General features: G+C 40.0%; 1 protein-coding gene across 19 annotated transcripts in view; it reads left to right on the forward strand.

Annotated features, from left to right (window-relative positions):
• Positions 1-11,765, forward strand: part of LOC122861412 (ryanodine receptor 3-like) — a 103,949-nt gene extending 92,184 nt beyond the window's left edge. For all 19 annotated transcript variants that reach the window (XM_044165758.1, XM_044165766.1, XM_044165759.1 and 16 more), the window contains 20 exons: positions 139-227; positions 320-448; positions 574-678; positions 1,997-2,078; positions 2,309-3,621; positions 3,788-3,846; positions 4,187-4,361; positions 4,478-4,564; positions 4,653-4,847; positions 5,202-5,332; positions 5,431-5,473; positions 5,604-5,731; positions 5,824-5,884; positions 5,991-6,137; positions 7,031-7,165; positions 7,262-7,418; positions 7,722-7,786; positions 8,585-8,685; positions 9,451-9,502; positions 10,673-11,765. In XM_044165758.1, the coding sequence (XP_044021693.1) occupies positions 139-227; positions 320-448; positions 574-678; positions 1,997-2,078; positions 2,309-3,621; positions 3,788-3,846; positions 4,187-4,361; positions 4,478-4,564; positions 4,653-4,847; positions 5,202-5,332; positions 5,431-5,473; positions 5,604-5,731; positions 5,824-5,884; positions 5,991-6,137; positions 7,031-7,165; positions 7,262-7,418; positions 7,722-7,786; positions 8,585-8,685; positions 9,451-9,502; positions 10,673-10,768 (3,350 nt within the window). In that variant the 3' untranslated portion in view covers positions 10,769-11,765. The remainder of the gene's footprint in view (positions 1-138; positions 228-319; positions 449-573; positions 679-1,996; positions 2,079-2,308; positions 3,622-3,787; positions 3,847-4,186; positions 4,362-4,477; positions 4,565-4,652; positions 4,848-5,201; positions 5,333-5,430; positions 5,474-5,603; positions 5,732-5,823; positions 5,885-5,990; positions 6,138-7,030; positions 7,166-7,261; positions 7,419-7,721; positions 7,787-8,584; positions 8,686-9,450; positions 9,503-10,672) is intronic.
• Positions 11,766-17,316: the final 5,551 nt, after the last annotated feature.

The following is a 17,316-nucleotide window of genomic DNA, read 5'->3' on the forward strand; positions in this document are numbered from 1 at the left end:
TCCATAAACTAAAATTAAAGAAGATGTTACCTCGAGCTGCATGTAACTAAACATCACAGGTTTAGAGTAGGCTGGGTGGTGTGAATGTACTCCTCTACAACCAATTATTGTTTTATCTTATTTTATCATCTGTTTTAGATTTTCAGAACTTCCTGAGGACTCAGACTGGGAACACAACTACAGTCAACATCATCATTAGTACTGTAGACTACCTACTAAGACTCCAGGTATGATATTATTACAGACAGATGTAGAAAAATGTCATATATTCATTTATGTTTTTTAATGTGCTAAATCTTTTTATTCTTGCTTCTATTAGGAATCCATCAGTGATTTCTACTGGTACTACTCTGGTAAGGATGTTATAGATGAGGCGGGTCAGAGGAACTTCTCCAGAGCACTGGCAGTGGCCAAGCAGGTCTTCAACTCTTTAACTGAGTATATTCAGGTACCATATCACAACACACTGCACCACAACAAGTACTAATTAAAATCCCGAGCTTTAAAGGCTGATTTTGATGTTCTGTGATTATCTCTCCTCTCTCTGTACCTACTCTGTGCTGTGTGTTCCAGGGCCCATGTATTGGGAACCAGCAGAGTCTGGCTCACAGCAGACTGTGGGATGCGGTGGTGGGCTTCTTGCATGTTTTTGCCAACATGCAGATGAAGTTATCCCAGGTATGTACTTTTGTACTGTACTTACTGTACTGGTTTTGAGGTACTTTACTTGAGTATTTCCATTTCATGCTACTTTATACTTCTTCTCCAATACATTAGAGGGAAATATTGTCCTTTTTAATCTACTTCATGTATTTGACAGCTACAGTATAGTTACTTTGCAGATTAAAATTTTACATATAATACATATGATCATCTTATAAAATATGATGCAGTGTTAAAGTGCCCAGCAGTGTATAAAGTGGTTAAAATTAGCTCCACTAGATCAACTACTAGATTAAATGTCTGAATAAGTTTTTGCCTATATTGGACAGTTTTACAGTATAGATATAGAAAGGGATTACAACAACAACAAAGGAAGCCTGCCGGAATCAAATCAGGGTTTGCATTAATGTATAAGCAGAAATTTAATCTTAGGGATGCCTTGTAGCCAAGAGGTTAAGACATATACCATGGGGTTTTAGCTTATGTCTGGCTCCCAGACATCCCCAACATTATATTTCTGCTTATACATTAATACATCAGTGGTAATAATCCAATAACTTAAAAAATATATAATAATTAAGTCTCTGAAAGAGGCCGTTCTGCATGATGAGTATTTTTACTTTTAATACCTACATACATTTTCCTGACAAAACTAATGCACTTTTACTTTTGAAATGCATGAATTTTACTTGTAATGGAGTACTTTTGAATGGTAGTATTGCTACCAGTGAGTGAAAATCAGAATACTTCATCCACCAAAGGTATTTGTCTTTGTCAGCCAGAGGCTCCTTAATATCTGTAGCCACTAGAGGTCTCTCCAGGCTCAAGCACAATCTCAGGCTACTGCAGTACAATTACATATGTCCTTCCACTCAGCTTTATAATGTATGACTCCATCTATGATATTTCCTCCATGCCCAATACCGCCTAACCTTATCTCATGGTCATCAGAAAGGGCTTGGTCTGACAATCAAAGCCAGGATAAAGGAGAGCACAGGTGGAGGGGTTTGAATTTAGCACATCAAAGTAGGCCTCAGATTTATGGCATGCTGAATACAGGTTCCATAGAGACCCTAAATGAGTCAGACTAACCTAGCCATCTGCTCCTAGACAGTAAAATAACATTAACCCTGGTGCTGATGGATGGATGTTACCTAGAAGGCCCTTCTGGGCTCAGGCAGGGCCATTGTGGGACCCCACAATCTGATGCTGCCTTGATCTCTCAGGGATATTAGACAGGATGGCTGTACCCTCATAGGGAGGCCATCAGTAGTCTGTGTGATATAGTGTAGTCTGAGTCACAAGGTTTCCCTTTTTTGTCTTTTTCTAACAGGACTCCAGTCAGATTGAATTATTGAAGGAGCTCCTGGACCTGCAGAAGGATATGATCGTCATGATGCTCTCTCTTCTCGAAGGTTTACTTTGTGATGACTCCTTGACACCATATATGCTGCGACAGCACCATTAGTTTGCAAGGATATTGTCTCTTCTATGACTGTCATCAAACAGATTTGTTTGCTTGGAGTGTAATCAAATATTTCCCAAAGCAGATTTGCTTAATCTGAGAGAGAATCTAGGAGAGTGTTGCTTGTTATTGTGTGTGCTGACAAATTTTGCTTTGGTCTCTTTCTCCATTACTTCACAGGTAACGTTGTCAATGGTACTATTGGCAAACAAATGGTGGACACCTTGGTGGAATCTTCTAGCAACGTGGAGATGATCCTAAAATTCTTCGACATGTTTCTCAAGTTGAAGGACCTGACTACCTCGGACAGCTTCAAGGAGTATGACCCTGAGAGCAAAGGGGTCATCTCAAAGAAAGATTTCCAGAAGTCCATGGAGAACCAGAAACAGTACTCGCAGTCTGAGATTGAGTTTCTTCTCTCCTGTGCTGAGGCAGATGAGAATGACATGTTCAACTACGAGCAGTTTGTGGAGAGATTTCATGAACCTGCCAAGGACATTGGCTTTAATGTAGCTGTGTTGCTGACCAATCTCTCTGAGCATATGCCTCACGATGCTCGCCTCTCGACGTTCCTTGACCTGGCCGAGAGCGTCCTCAGCTATTTCGAGCCTTATTTGGGTCGCATTGAGATTATGGGTGGAGCCAAACGCATCGAGAGAGTCTACTTTGAGATCAGCGAGTCGAGTCGTACCCAGTGGGAAAAGCCTCAGGTGAAAGAGTCAAAGCGGCAGTTTATCTTCGATGTCGTCAATGAAGGCGGGGAGAGTGAGAAGATGGAACTGTTTGTCAACTTCTGTGAGGACACCATCTTTGAGATGCAGCTAGCCTCTCAAATTTCCGAGCCAGACCCAGTGGAGCGTCCAGAGGAAGATGAGGACGACAAGCAGAGTGTGGTGGAGAACCAGGAAGAGGAAGAGGAGGAGAGCGTGATGTTGGAGTCTTCCTCAGCCTTTACAGTTGCCTGCATCTCCATGAGAAAGAGCCTCTGCCACTTCCGCCAGCTGCTCACTCTCAAGAGCATGAGGCGCCAGTACAGAAAATTCAGGAAGATGAGTGTTAGGGAGATGGTGCGAGGCTTCTTCTCTTTCTTCTGGATGATCATCACAGGCCTGTTCCACTTTGTCTACAGCCTGGTTTGGGGTTTCTTCCATATCTTGTGGACCACTATGTTCGGGGGTGGCCTCGTTGAAGGGGCCAAGAACATGAAGGTAACAGACATTTTGGGAAACATGCCAGACCCCACCCAGTTTGGGATCCACGGAGATGTGTTAGAGATGGAGAAGATGGAGGCGAACGAAGCGTCAGCATTGGCGGAGATGGGTCAGATGGCTCAGGGAGATGCAGCGGAAGCAGACCTGATGGCTGAGTTGCTGAACATACAGCCCAAGAAGGAGGGAAAGCATGGAGCTGAGCCAGGTTTGGGGGATGTGTCTGAGGTGGTGGTGGGGGATGCTCCGTCCATTGCCAGTGCTGTTAAGCAGAAGAAGGCACAGGTCAGTACTCATGTTAAATCCAATTGAATAAGGGCACTTCTGTTCCTAATCATGTCTTAATAGACACTACAACTTTAGAATTGACATTTTACTTGAAACACATTTGTTATTATACTAGAACAAACTGTTTAAGTAAGTAATGGTCAAAACAATGTATTTGTTATAGCTGGCTGCAAAGAAGAGGGCTTCAAATGGAGACTACAAGTCTGATTCAGAGAAAGGAGAGTGAGTGTTCTTAATTTGTTCATTGTTCATCCTCAGTGGAACTGCAATTACTATCATTCTTTTGATGTGTTTTTATATGATTATAGCATCTTTGAGCATTATAGCATCTTTAAACATTTTCTGATGGCATATCGGCGTCTCTTTTGATAGTCGCCAAAGTCAAACATTTTCAAATTCTTCACAAAGGGCCTTTAAGTATGAAGAATGTCAGCTATTTAAAAGGATTTGTATTGTACATTATCTGCATCTCTAAGTGCTTATGTGGTTTTGTTCTGCTCATAGGCCACATGCAATATGTGTGTGTATCTGTCCGTCACTAATAGAGAAATTATTGTTGCAGTTCAGAAGATGGTGAGAAGAAGGACCATGACAAGGCCAAAGATGAAGCCCCTCCAGAGTCTTCAGTGGAGGAGAAGAAAGCCCCGAAGAAGAGGCTCGGCCCGAAGAAAGAACCACCAGAGGCCTTCATGGCCAGCTTCTTTGCTGGCTTGGAAATCTACCAGACCAAGATGCTGGTCAGATATTTCAGCTGTCCTAAAAAATTAAGAACTAAGAACTATTAGCTTAAGCACGTTAAAAGACAAACTAGGTTCCTGCATATATACAGCTTACACAGAAATTGTTTTCACAGAATTACCTGGCCAGAAACTTCTACAACCTCCGCTTCCTGGCGCTTTTTGTAGCCTTTGCTATCAACTTCATTCTGCTCTTCTACAAAGTAAGTTTGAAAAAGAAGGTATCATAATATATACAGTATAAGCACTGAACATTGTTGTTATGACTTTAAGTATCTCATTGTCTTTCAGGTGACCGGTGATTACTCAGACGATGAAGACCCCTGGAATGGTCGAGGTAGAGCTGGAGAGGAGGAAGATGAGGGTGCACTTGAGTATTTCGTCCTGCAGGAGAGCACAGGTTACATGGCGCCGACGCTTCGCTGTCTGGCTATACTGCACACAATCATATCTTTCCTGTGTGTAGTGGGATACTACTACCTGAAGGTACGGTAACGCCAACTGACAGGAAGACACGCTCAAGTTTTGATTTGTTTCAGATTCAGTATTTTTGGCAGAGGTGGCCACAAATTATTTTATTTTCATTTATTCATTTAGCATCTAGTACATTTTTAAAATATCTCAACAATGCTTTTTACCACTTCGTTTAAGTTTAAGTTTTATTTTTCATTATGAACACTTGTATGTTGTGATCGCATACATGCACACACAAAGACTTCCTGTCGCTTTTAGCAGTAAACAGGCTGGATATGCAGCATGTTGACATTAATCACCGTACGTAACTGTACATTATTTCCTTTACTGCACTAATGATGCAGCCAAATTCCCTTTGCATCCAAGGTGCCCCTGGTGGTGTTCAAACGTGAGAAGGAGATAGCGAGGAAGTTGGAGTTTGCAGGCCTTTACATCACAGAGCAGCCGTCGGATGATGACATCAAAGGACAGTGGGACAGACTGGTCATCAATACTCCGTGAGTCAACTACAGTACAGTTATTAAACTGTGAGTCAGAATCTTTTATAAAGAAAGGTTTAATGCTGATTTGTTTTGTTTTTTGCTGTTTTTACCAGCTCCTTCCCCAACAACTACTGGGATAAATTTGTCAAACGCAAAGTGAGTGACTGATGTCATTTTTGTGTAATCTGTTATGCACACAAACCATAAACCCAAAACTGGTGATATTTACTAAATTTCAGCAACATCGTCATCCTCTCCTCTGCGTCTGTTTTGCTGCTTTTTGTAGGTGATCAAGAAGTATGGAGACCTGTATGGAGCAGAGAGGATAGCAGAACTTCTGGGGTTGGATAAGAGTGCGCTGGATTTCAACCCTACAGAGGAGACTGTCGTGAAGGAGGCTTCGCTGGTGTCATGGTGAGAGATTAGACAGATAAAGAGCAGACAGGCTGGAACTCCTTGAAGCAAAAATAGAGGTCATACTCATATCAACCCTTCTTTTTTGCCAGGTTGAGCTCAATTGATACAAAGTACCATGTCTGGAAAATGGGAGTGGTGTTTACAGACAATGTAAGTCTGAATACGGTTTGGGATGATTAATTGCTCTGTTTTGTTATATTATGACTGGACAGATGGATTCAGATCAACTTCTCATTTTTGTTTGTTTTTTTACCAGTCATTCCTGTATCTAGTGTGGTACACCACCATGTCCATTCTGGGCCACTACAACAACTTCTTCTTTGCTGCTCATCTGCTAGACATCGCCATGGGGTTCAAGACCCTTCGCACCATCCTCTCCTCTGTCACACATAACGGCAAACAGGTGAGGATGCGGATGATGCAGATCTTCTTCCAAGCAGCAGGGGTCACTGCAGAGTTAGTGGTTGGGGTTGGGTTTTAATCACCACGTGTTTATTCCCTGATGTGCAACCACAAGCCAATTTTATCACAGTTTCCATGCTCCTGCCCCACTGATGGCATCTCTGGTAATACTAGTGTCCAGCCTGTTGTCAACTCTGCCAAATACTGTAGAAGGAATGTATTAACAAGCAATTATGTCTCATTTTGCTTTAGATGGCAACACAAAAGATAACCATGATCTATTATCTGTGATCTACTGCTTGATTTTTGTACAGATTATTTACTTATTTCAATATTTGCATCTCTTTCTCGTGAGATAATTGGGAGAACTAAGGCAAAAGGAAGAGATGCAAGTGAGGGAAGCGAGGATACATAAATGGGAGTTTAGATGTGGCCAGTATCCTCTGACATTTGCGTTAAAATGGCTCAATTGCCTCCATCTAAGCCCCAATTGTGACAGTTCTTGCAGGGATTCTCTTGTCATCTGACCAGAGGCACAAATCAAAATTTAATGTCACCTCGATCTCCAAGGGTGGAAATACACCCAAATGGCTAGGCCGCAAGGAATCGCCAACACCTCCTCCACTCAGCTGCCTGTGGACAAATCAATCGCGCTGTCAATCCAAATGCAGTTTACTGCTGCTTCCACTGTTGTTGCTGATTAGATTCATAAGTAAATCAGTGTAGGAGCTGTGTCTCAATGGAGCTTTATGTCAGTATAAAACTCGTGTGTGATTGAACTTTTCCCTTCTCACAGCCTGCTCTCCTCTCCGCCACCGGCAACCCCATCGTGTTCCTTGTGTGGGTTTAACCGCAATGACATTTTTATTGACTGCTGTGTGTATTTCTCTTAAGCTGGTGTTGACAGTGGGCCTGCTGGCAGTCGTGGTCTATCTCTACACTGTGGTGGCCTTCAACTTCTTCAGGAAGTTCTATAATAAGAGTGAGGATGAGGATGAGCCAGATATGAAGTGTGATGACATGATGACTGTAAGTATCAGTCACATGTATTTAATTAAACACACGCCCAGACACCAATACTCTAACTTAAAGAGGTCTGTACTCACCCTCTGTCTGTGTTTGCAGTGTTACCTGTTCCACATGTACGTTGGGGTGAGAGCAGGAGGGGGAATTGGGGATGAGATCGAGGACCCAGCTGGTGACCCATATGAGCTCTACCGTATTCTTTTTGACATCACCTTCTTCTTCTTCGTCATCGTCATCCTCCTGGCAATCATCCAGGGTAAGCTCCAGCGTTGTGCTCACAGTTTTTAGTGTTCTTTTTTTCCCACCAGACAAAACCTCCCTCTAAGATTACTTCAATAAAACTGTATGACTACTATATTTTAAAGCCTCAGTAAATTACCACAAATGCAAAGACACTGATGTTCCTCACAGACTTTGCAATACTCCCCATCACCGTAGTATATCCACATTACACTCCATACTGTATTGTTGGGAAGTGAAGGGTGTAAGATTGTGGTTGCATTGATTACACAGATACAGTATATATGATATGCTCACAGCAATTCCTTTGTGGTTGCAGGTTTGATCATTGATGCCTTTGGAGAGCTGAGAGACCAGCAGGAACAAGTCAAAGAGGATATGGAGGTGAGAGTAGATTTCATTCTCACCTATACTTGCCAACCTATGGAGTGGTGAAGGGGGGATCAGGGAAGCAGGGGTGGTTTTGTCCTCTCAAGGAACGTAATATGATTTAGTGACCTTAATTACTGTGTGATGGTAAAAGCTACAAAAATAAAGTGCATTTTCATTGTTTAACTTATTGAATAAAGTTATTTTTAACATTAACTGAAAATACAATCATATTACTATCATATCATATGATATGAAGAGCTATATATAGACTGTATATACTGCATATATTGATCTGTTGATTGTAAATGAGACTACTAATATATTTGACTAAAACCACTGCAGTACTACAAGGAAGAATTCATCTTTGGCATGCATGCATTTTTCTTAAATTGCCATAATATCATACTCAGTCTGGTATATTTTACAGAAAGTAAACCCCTTAACATTAACATGTCTGTTAGAAATTTCTATCCTTTCAGGACATCTTGAGTTTAGACATTTGGCCTACTTTTGTTTTTGAGCTCTCCATCTCTCTTCGGAGTCACTCAGGCCAGATGGTCAGAGCATACATCTTGGTCCTTATGAGATTGCAATGACAGGGGAACATAAACATTTAGTTTAAAATATGAGAGAATCAAGTCTAATTTTGGTAAAACACATGAGAATATGCAACCTGGGACTTATTTTCTCAGAAAGCTCAGAAGACATTATTCAATAGTACACAAGCTGAGTAGGTACTAACCATGACGAGTAAACTGATGTTTATATATAAAATTAGTGGAGTGCCCATTTTTCATTTTCTGTCCTCAGACTAAATGTTTCATTTGTGGGATCGGTAATGACTACTTTGACACAACACCTCACGGCTTTGAGACTCACACCTTACAAGAGCACAATTTGGCCAACTACCTGTAAGTATCCCACTTTCAAGCATTTTGTATAATCTTTTTTTTTTTTTTACTGATTATTAGATATGTATTAATCATTATTGTCATCTTTCACCAACATGTATTGCCTCTTTTCTGTAATTTAACCACATGATTGATGGCTTTAGCGCATTGCCACAGCATCAGGGCCAAAGTCACTAATAGCCCCAGTGATCCAGAACACTAGATCCCTTCAGGTACTCTTTCCATCTGTCTCTGTGTTTCCCCTGCACTCCCTGCTTATCCAGTGTTTCTGTATAATGCGTGTGACAATGGAAAGTCTCAGTCCATTTGCGCTCACAGTTAGTTGGCCAGAGGATATGAGAGCGACCTCATTATGTTGCTTCATTACTATTTGATGCCATGAACTTTATTGGAAAATAGGTTTGTGATAGCGTGCTCTCATACAGTATTCATCATGATTTGGCATGCTGTGATGCCCACAGAGATACAGCGGCCCATTGCCATTTACACTTGATTTGGGAAACGACAGGTGATTCGGTGATGGTGATGGGATGGTGTTACTCTGTTTGACACTTGCATCAGAAATTGTCTCCTAGTAACACAGAATGTGACATTTCCTGTTAATACAGTGTTGTAGAAATCAAATGTGCCTCAGCAAAGCCTTTTTTCTACCCTGTTCTGTGTTTTAACTGTGATCAGATGTTCAGGTAGAAGAATGTGAAAGCTTGTCATGCTTTTTTTTTGGTCTGACATTTTTGTTTCGTCTCATTGGCCTTTTTTCTTAAGATTTTTCCTGATGTACCTTATCAACAAGGATGAAACAGAGCACACTGGCCAGGTACAGTATAGCTCTACAGTAATGACCTTTCTCTGAGGAATCTTCAACCTATTTAAAAACACTGAAACAATTATTATACTGTCACTGTCAGAGATACTGTGTGTCTATGCTATGGCTGAATCATTTAAGAGAAATATCTAATTGCAATTTTTCTGTCCAATATTGCTGTTGAATTTAAATTGTGATAATTTTCTTTTAATTAAACTACAGACCTGTGTTTGTGGTCTACTTAGTATTAAATAAGATGTAATTGTACCAAGCATTATCACAAACATATCTTGTTTCTACATGAATAGAATCAGATAAAATAATACAGTCGCTCGTTGTTTCAGTCCTCCCAGCCTCCCCAAATTGACCAATTTAGTTCACATTTATTAGGATATTACATTAGTGTAAAATTTTACATTGCTGAATAATATTCAAATATATTCATGACAAACAAAAGTGCCATTATATTTATTGATGACAAATGCATATATGGTAATAATGAATGCTGGTAAGTCACGTTTAACAAGGTTTTGATATCGGACTGACGACATCTGATGTTGACAGCTCTACTTTGTAGCTGCTTTAGCTAACGTTAGCTTAACAGACTGACAGGACGAGCTGCTTCAAAGCCATGAATCCTGGAGGTCTCTATTCGGAGCTTAAAACAATGATATGATGTGCTCAAAACAAGTTTAACTGTGAGATTCCGACAACTCTCACCAATTGTCTGTCACTTACACTCGACAACTACACAGCTACCTGCTAGCTACCTGTCTGAATGTCTGAGTATAATAACTAGGCAACAGCCACAATTTCTTTTTTGTTGTTTTGTTAACTCAGAGTTAACGTTATTTGACTACAGCTGAGTAAATTTGACATAAATGTGACATAGATTTGACTATAACGACAGCTGACATTATTGATAACAATCGCTATGACAACTATAATGGCAGTTGGCATTATTACCAGCAAAGTCAATGGTCATCAACTTTAACTTTCACTTCCTATAGCTTGTTAAGATAAAAATTGCACTTTTTCAAATCACAATTTTGATATAAAAATGATTAATTGTTCAGCCTTAGTCTCACCATATTTTTGTATGCATGTACTTATGTCCAAAAGGTGAATTACTTCTAATTTCGAGTGACACTTTGATGTCCATTTATGTGTGTCTGACTCCAGGAGTCATATGTGTGGAAGATGTACCAGGAGCGCTGCTGGGATTTCTTTCCCGCTGGAGATTGCTTCCGCAAACAGTACGAAGACCTGCTTGGATAGAGCAGATGTATCCTCTTCACCTCTATCCATGTTAAGTGGGCTGCTGGAACATGTAGTCCTACGTACAGCTGCTGGACTACAACACCACACAGTCATCCCACCAATGCCTCAGACTGGCCTGAGGAGAGACAGGACAAAACTACTTTTTTATCTAAAAAAGAGAAACGTCTCCTACCCTTGTCAGATGTACCCCTGTCACCGTCGGTACAGTGCCAGTCTATGAGGAAATGACCTGTAACTTACCCAGACATGTTTTTTTAGTTTTGGGGCTCATTTTTGACAGCGTGTTGCCTTTTACTCCACATAACCCCAAATCATTGCACAATTATTATTTTTTTGTCTTTTTGAGAAACACTGGGTTGTGTGGGGTTATGGGACAATGTGTCAGTCATATTATGCACAAGAACCCAACTTCAATATTTTGAGAATGTTGAACTTGAGACTCAATGCCAAAAGAAAAGTGGAGGAGTACAGTAGATTTACATAGTGCGCAAAAATGTGATATGAGAAAAGTGGGGTTTTTTTCAGATGTTGTATCCTTGCATATTAAGATGAAGTTTTAGAATGAAGTGGAAAAAAGGTTTATGTATGATAAAAAAAATGCCTAATTTTTTCATGAAGTGCCTTACAGTACTGTATCTACATTACAATGAAGCTATGCAAAACTTTTGTTTTTTCTTTATTGTATGTAAGTACAGTAATTTTCCTGGAGCAGTAACAAGTAGCTGTCCAGATATGTGGTTTGTGGCTGAACTTTTTGAACATGGAGGAACAGCATTGGTTTGATTTGACTGTTTTTTGTTTTGTTTTTTTGCTGAATGCAGCATAACTGCAAATGTTCAAGGTACATAGTGTAAAAAAACACATCAGAATTTACTGAACACCGTCAAACAAGAACAAAAATTTAATTGCTATTGTATGGCCATTTGTATGTAGTAGCTTTGCTGATCTGTGCATTTCTTTTGATGGGAAAAAATAAAGAAATCAATGCAAGAAATATTAATGCTCATGCTATTACTTGGGATCTGTGAACTCACATTTGATATTCTAAATAAGGTCTGAGACAGTGAGTCATTTCAGTCCCAAAATCAGCAAGATGCAACATCTGTCTCTGCGGCTAATCCATATCCTAAATAAGATACCTACTGTGTGCAAACAGCCTTTGGCTTTAGTTCTAAGTTAATTTGACTCACCCTAAACCTCAAAGCTATATCATAACTGTGACCATTCAACAGCCTTTAATTACAGTGTGGTAGATGTGCACTTCTGGTTGGTCAGAGAGGTTGGACGGGGGCCTCAGCAGCCTGCATGATGGGAGTTTTAGCCCTATTACCCATGGTGCCACCTGTCAGCTCACATCATGTCACCACACCTCAGGCACCACACAGTGCTGCAGCCTGCTGCTGAGAGCAACTCTGTCTCCTCAACTCCTCAACTTTCGCCTGTAACAGCTCTAGCATGTTGACTGGTTTTTATGGTTCCTGCACACTGTGAGGAAATTATAATTTTAAAATTAAAACATTACTCATTGACATAATTCTTCCAAACAATGAATACTAACTGTGTGATTAAAAAGCCACATTCATCGTTCGTCACTGTCATAGTTTAGTAAATATTTAGTAAATATTGTTTTGAGTACACTGTAAAGCAAAGGCAATATCAGAGGAAACTCAATTTAAAGTTTCAGATATTATATTCTATGCTCTAACAAGCAAAGGGGCTCCTGCATTATTTGGCATATTATGTGGCCATTATGGCAACGGGAGAAAACAATAATGTGTGAAATCACTGATATGATCATTGTCAATAATTTGACATAATGAAAGCTGTGGGAAGCCATTCTCAACATGAAATAGCAACAATTAAGCCATCAAATAACTGGAGACATATTACACCTATTAAATTCTAGTTTTCCATTGTTAAGTCCGGTGGCATCAAAATGAGGTTAGGCCTGTAATGTTCCTCTCAAATGGCTTGTTGAGGGAATTTATGCACATGCTTAGTCGTGTTTCAACAAATATTAGAAATATTGGACCTTTCATGCTTTGAAGTATAATGTCAACATACAATTCTGTTTCCAACAAACCAAAGAAGCCTAAAATATGTCAATATAATGCACAAATAGCACATTCACCAATAACACATTATTGTTGTTTTGTGTGTGTGTGTGTGTTATTTATCCTGTGCAGGCACCATATAGAGATTTCTGATTAATTAATCCACAGTTTTGCTCACTCATTGTTAAATTCAGATGTTAACATAATTCAAGCTATAAATATATTTTGCTCTATACAAATACATGAAAATGTACAAAATCCTCATGTCTCTATCTTTAAAGAAGTAGTTTGACATTTTGGGAAAAAACACCTAATCACTTTCTTGCTGAGAGTTAGATGAGAAAATTGATACCACTTTCATAGGTGTCCGTTAAATACGAAGCTACAGCTAGAAGGCGGTTAGCTACTTGAGGCAGGGGGAAAGAGCTAGCCTGACTCTCTCCAAAGATAAACAAAAAAACTGTCAACCAGCACCTATAAAACTCACCAATAAACACATTATATCTAATTTATTTTGTGATGGTAGGCAGATCTTTTGACCCCTGTATAGAGCAAGGCTAGCTGTTTCCCCCTTTTTGCTAATGTAGAGCCAGTCTGTCTTGTGGCTCTATGTTAGCTTCATATTTAACAGATATCATAGTTGTATCAATTTTCTCACTTAACTCTTGGCTAGAAGGCAAATAAGTGTATTTCCTAAATTGTCAAACTCTTCCTTTCTGGTTTTTTTTAATCAACAACTTTAATTTAACAGTGAAAAATTTATTCATTTCAACATGAACAGGGTAGGCCTAAAGACAACAAACTCCCCCGAGAAGAACTGACATGTTAAATTGCCTTTACACAGTTATTCCATTATGTTACTTGACTGTAAAAAAAAAAAAAAAAAAAAAAAAAAAAAAAAAAAGGGACATGGTAAGGAGAGGGGGTCATTTAGCGGGCAGCTTGTTGCTGACAGCTCTTCACACATGGACTCCAGGGGCTTGATCTCCGATGTAGAGCCATGATAAAACAGGACACATGGCCAGAGGCTTAAGGTGCAATGACACAACCCAGGGGACATTTTACACTTCATTCCACCACTGTCCTCTTCAGGTGGAAGACGTGACAGCTTCTTATGATTTATACTACTCTAAAACTTCAACAAAGTTATACTTTTTGTTTTTTTGTTTTGGTAAACATCTCTGGTTTAAAATGACTGTCAGATTGAATTTGGAGTGCTAATTTGGCAATATTGGCCCCCTATCTGTGTTGCATTCCGTGTCCAATTTTTTGTGTAATCTCCCAACAAATGCCAAATGTTTGATCGCTGTAATGCCTGACCCCTGTTCTCCTCTCTCTATGATTCCCACAAATAACCTACTGCTGATGTAATGCATGTCGTAGTCATTGTAAAGTCACCCGCCATCCTGGACCCCGCATGGTGCATGGCGCTGTGAAGTGACAGATAGGTCAGAAGAAAAAAAGAGAGCAGCTTGAGGTCACAATCCATGCTGTCACCTGCAGCTGGTGACCTGCAGAGAAACCTCCAACTGGTGACAAGTCACTGCATATTGTTCCATTGATGCATCCTGTCAGTGTTTGATGCAACATCACACAACAAACAACACCTTACAGCTAAGCCTGGTATGCAGAGGGAAGAGGAAGATGGGCAATTTGGGTAATTTCCCACTTCATTAAACAAGCTCAATCAACTCTGATGGCCTTTACAATGCCAATAATGGATAACACTTTGTCTTACAGATGTAGGACAGCATGCCACTTACTTTCAGCTGATAGCTTACTTGTCATCAAAATTGCTGACCTGCTTCTGTGTCATTTCAAAGATACCAACTATTGTGTGTCATCTGTTCAAATTGAGATGTAATTGGTCATTTTCAGGATGGTTTCAATCAGCTCAATTTAAGCATGAAAGAGAAACAAGTTAAGAAGCAAGTTTAGCATGTGAGTTGACACAACAATCCCAAACTCAAGGTCCACTTACTACTGTAGCACTTTCCCGAGCTTTCAACCATACTGTATCACGCATCGGCAGAGTTTTCTCAGTTATCATGGGGATGGATCTGTTGACATGTGAGCTCAGTCACTATTATGATTTTATCCATAAAGCACTTTTAGGTCCCTCCGTGTTGCCTTAGAGTTAAGCATGACAGTCCATTCTTGACCTTTGAAATAGTATAATTGTTTAATTGTTTTACCTACAAAATGTCATGAAGATTTTTGCAAATCCTCACGATGGAACCGGAGAATGTTGCTGGTTAATCAACCAATCATTTTAGCTCTATTGACAACTGAGCAACTCCATCCGCTGATGAAGACCATTTGATGTGGTCGAAAGCTCTGGAAAGAAATAGCTGGAGTTGTGATTGTTTGTTTGTTTTGTCAAAAGAGAAACAAGCAACCAAGACTGGATGATATGCAATCAGACATGAATTTCAAGATTGATGAGTGTTTAGGATTTGAAGTTATGTTATTAAATCACAGACATATCATACCGACTGAACTGTCTGTCAGAGGTGTTTGTCTGATAGATAACTACTTAAAATAAAAAGGCACTGTACATCACATTTTTTCTGAGATTATACAGTAAAAGTTATTGCTTATTTAGGAGATTCTCATTTAAGACTCCTCAAACAGCTACTTCAAAATAGTAACAAATAAATGTTTACTGATTCCGCATTGTGAGTAGTGACCTTTAGCAAACACAGGGGGCTAAATCTGTGCAGAGCATACTATGAACAGCTGGAAACAGAATACAGAGATGAGATTTACTCTAAAACGATGCTAAGCACTTGTGCACTGAATAGGAAAGCCCTTTTACCTTTGTGTGTGAATCCAGTAAGCACTCTCCATGCTAACATAAAACCCCGTCCTCAGTTCACACACTGCAGTACTGGCATCCACTTCTTTGACAGATGTGTTCCTCCCTGAAGCACACTCAACATCAACAGAGTTTATCTGCGATTTGCATGCGTGTGTCAGAGCAAGACGGGTGGTGATTGAGAATAAAGGCCAAAAGCGAACTAACAGTGTGTGAATTTAAAAAGTCAACAGCAGATGTAAAAGACAAAGAGATAAAAGAAAAATTAAACCCTATAAAGTTTGTATTTCATGACCTCTTTTTTTTCAAGAGTATTTTTTGGGGCTTTTAGCCTTCACTTGATAGGGCTGAGGCTGGACTCCAACCTGGGCCACTCCAGTAAGGACTTGTACATGGTGCGTGAGCACTACCATGTGAGCTCCCGGGGCTCCCCATCACCTCTTTTCATTTTCAAAAACTGTAAATCATGATATCCGTCAGTAAACTTGTAAGACCTAATTGAACTGGACTGCAGCATCAATAAAGCTTTGATATGAACTCAGTGAGATTGGGATAAATCGTTAAATCTATTGGTGTCACTGACCCTTATTAGGAGGCTTGAGACCAGGTCTGATGTGACCTTTATTATTTGAGGACCACAGTTCGCTTCATAGCTTGTTTGAATGACACATCAACCACAATGTTTCGTATCTTCAACATCTAAGGCTTTCCTCTAGCTGTGAAACGACTGGATTGATAGATCTGGGTTGTTTAATTTGACAACGTCTGAAGGCGCAAAATACGGTTGGTGAAGTTTCTTCTGTTGTTTTTCTAGGACATGCATGCTGGACTGGGGCACTTTTCAGAGTGTTGTGGTTTAGACAGCATGAGTGGGAAACCCTTCACTCACTATTGTCTGAGAGAGAAAAGAGCTGCTTCTGTCACCTCCTATTTAATTAATCTTCCTAAGACAGATCCAGAGAGACCTCCTACAAGAACTAACGTGCGTTTTATGTGTGTGCACATCAGTTTGAAAGTGACTACTGCCAAAACAGTGTTCTACATGAAAATGAAACCACAAACCTTCTTGTTGTACTAAAATCCTGACAGATTAAACAATCCATTTATATTTCCAGCATCTAACAAGTACCTGAACATCATCTCTGGTTTAATGGACTGTCTTGTCCTTGGATTTCTGCAGAGAATAAGGTCTTAGGTTCTGGTCCAGGAGATCTATTTCATGTCCAAGGTCAGGCAGAGGCACTTTAGCCTGTGGCTGTTGAGTAACAGAATGCTGCACGGCCAGCAGTGCAGACGGAAAGTGATGTGAGGTGAACGGAGCTGAGCGAGGGTTGAAGTGAGCTGAACAGGCTGCTTCATACTCCACGGGTGTTCTATTGCGCTGATACGGCAGGGGGCAAGTCAAGTGCAGATCCAGCTCTGACACCGGGCCAAACATACCTGAAGAGGATGAATGAGAAATAAGAGAAGTGTGAAAATGTGACTTTTCAGGCTTGTATATTATGTGTACGTACAAACTTTTGATAGAATTTGTTCATCAGCTGGAGGATCTGTATTGTAGCCCTTAAATGGAAATATGCTTATTTGCTTTTTTGTCGAGAGTAAGATGAAATGGTCAATACTTCTTTCATGTCTGACCATAAACGTTAAATATGAGTGGTATCAATCTTCTA

The sequence above is a fragment of the Siniperca chuatsi genome, linkage group LG15 (assembly GCF_020085105.1).
Source record: "Siniperca chuatsi isolate FFG_IHB_CAS linkage group LG15, ASM2008510v1, whole genome shotgun sequence".
NCBI lineage: Eukaryota > Metazoa > Chordata > Actinopteri > Centrarchiformes > Sinipercidae > Siniperca > Siniperca chuatsi.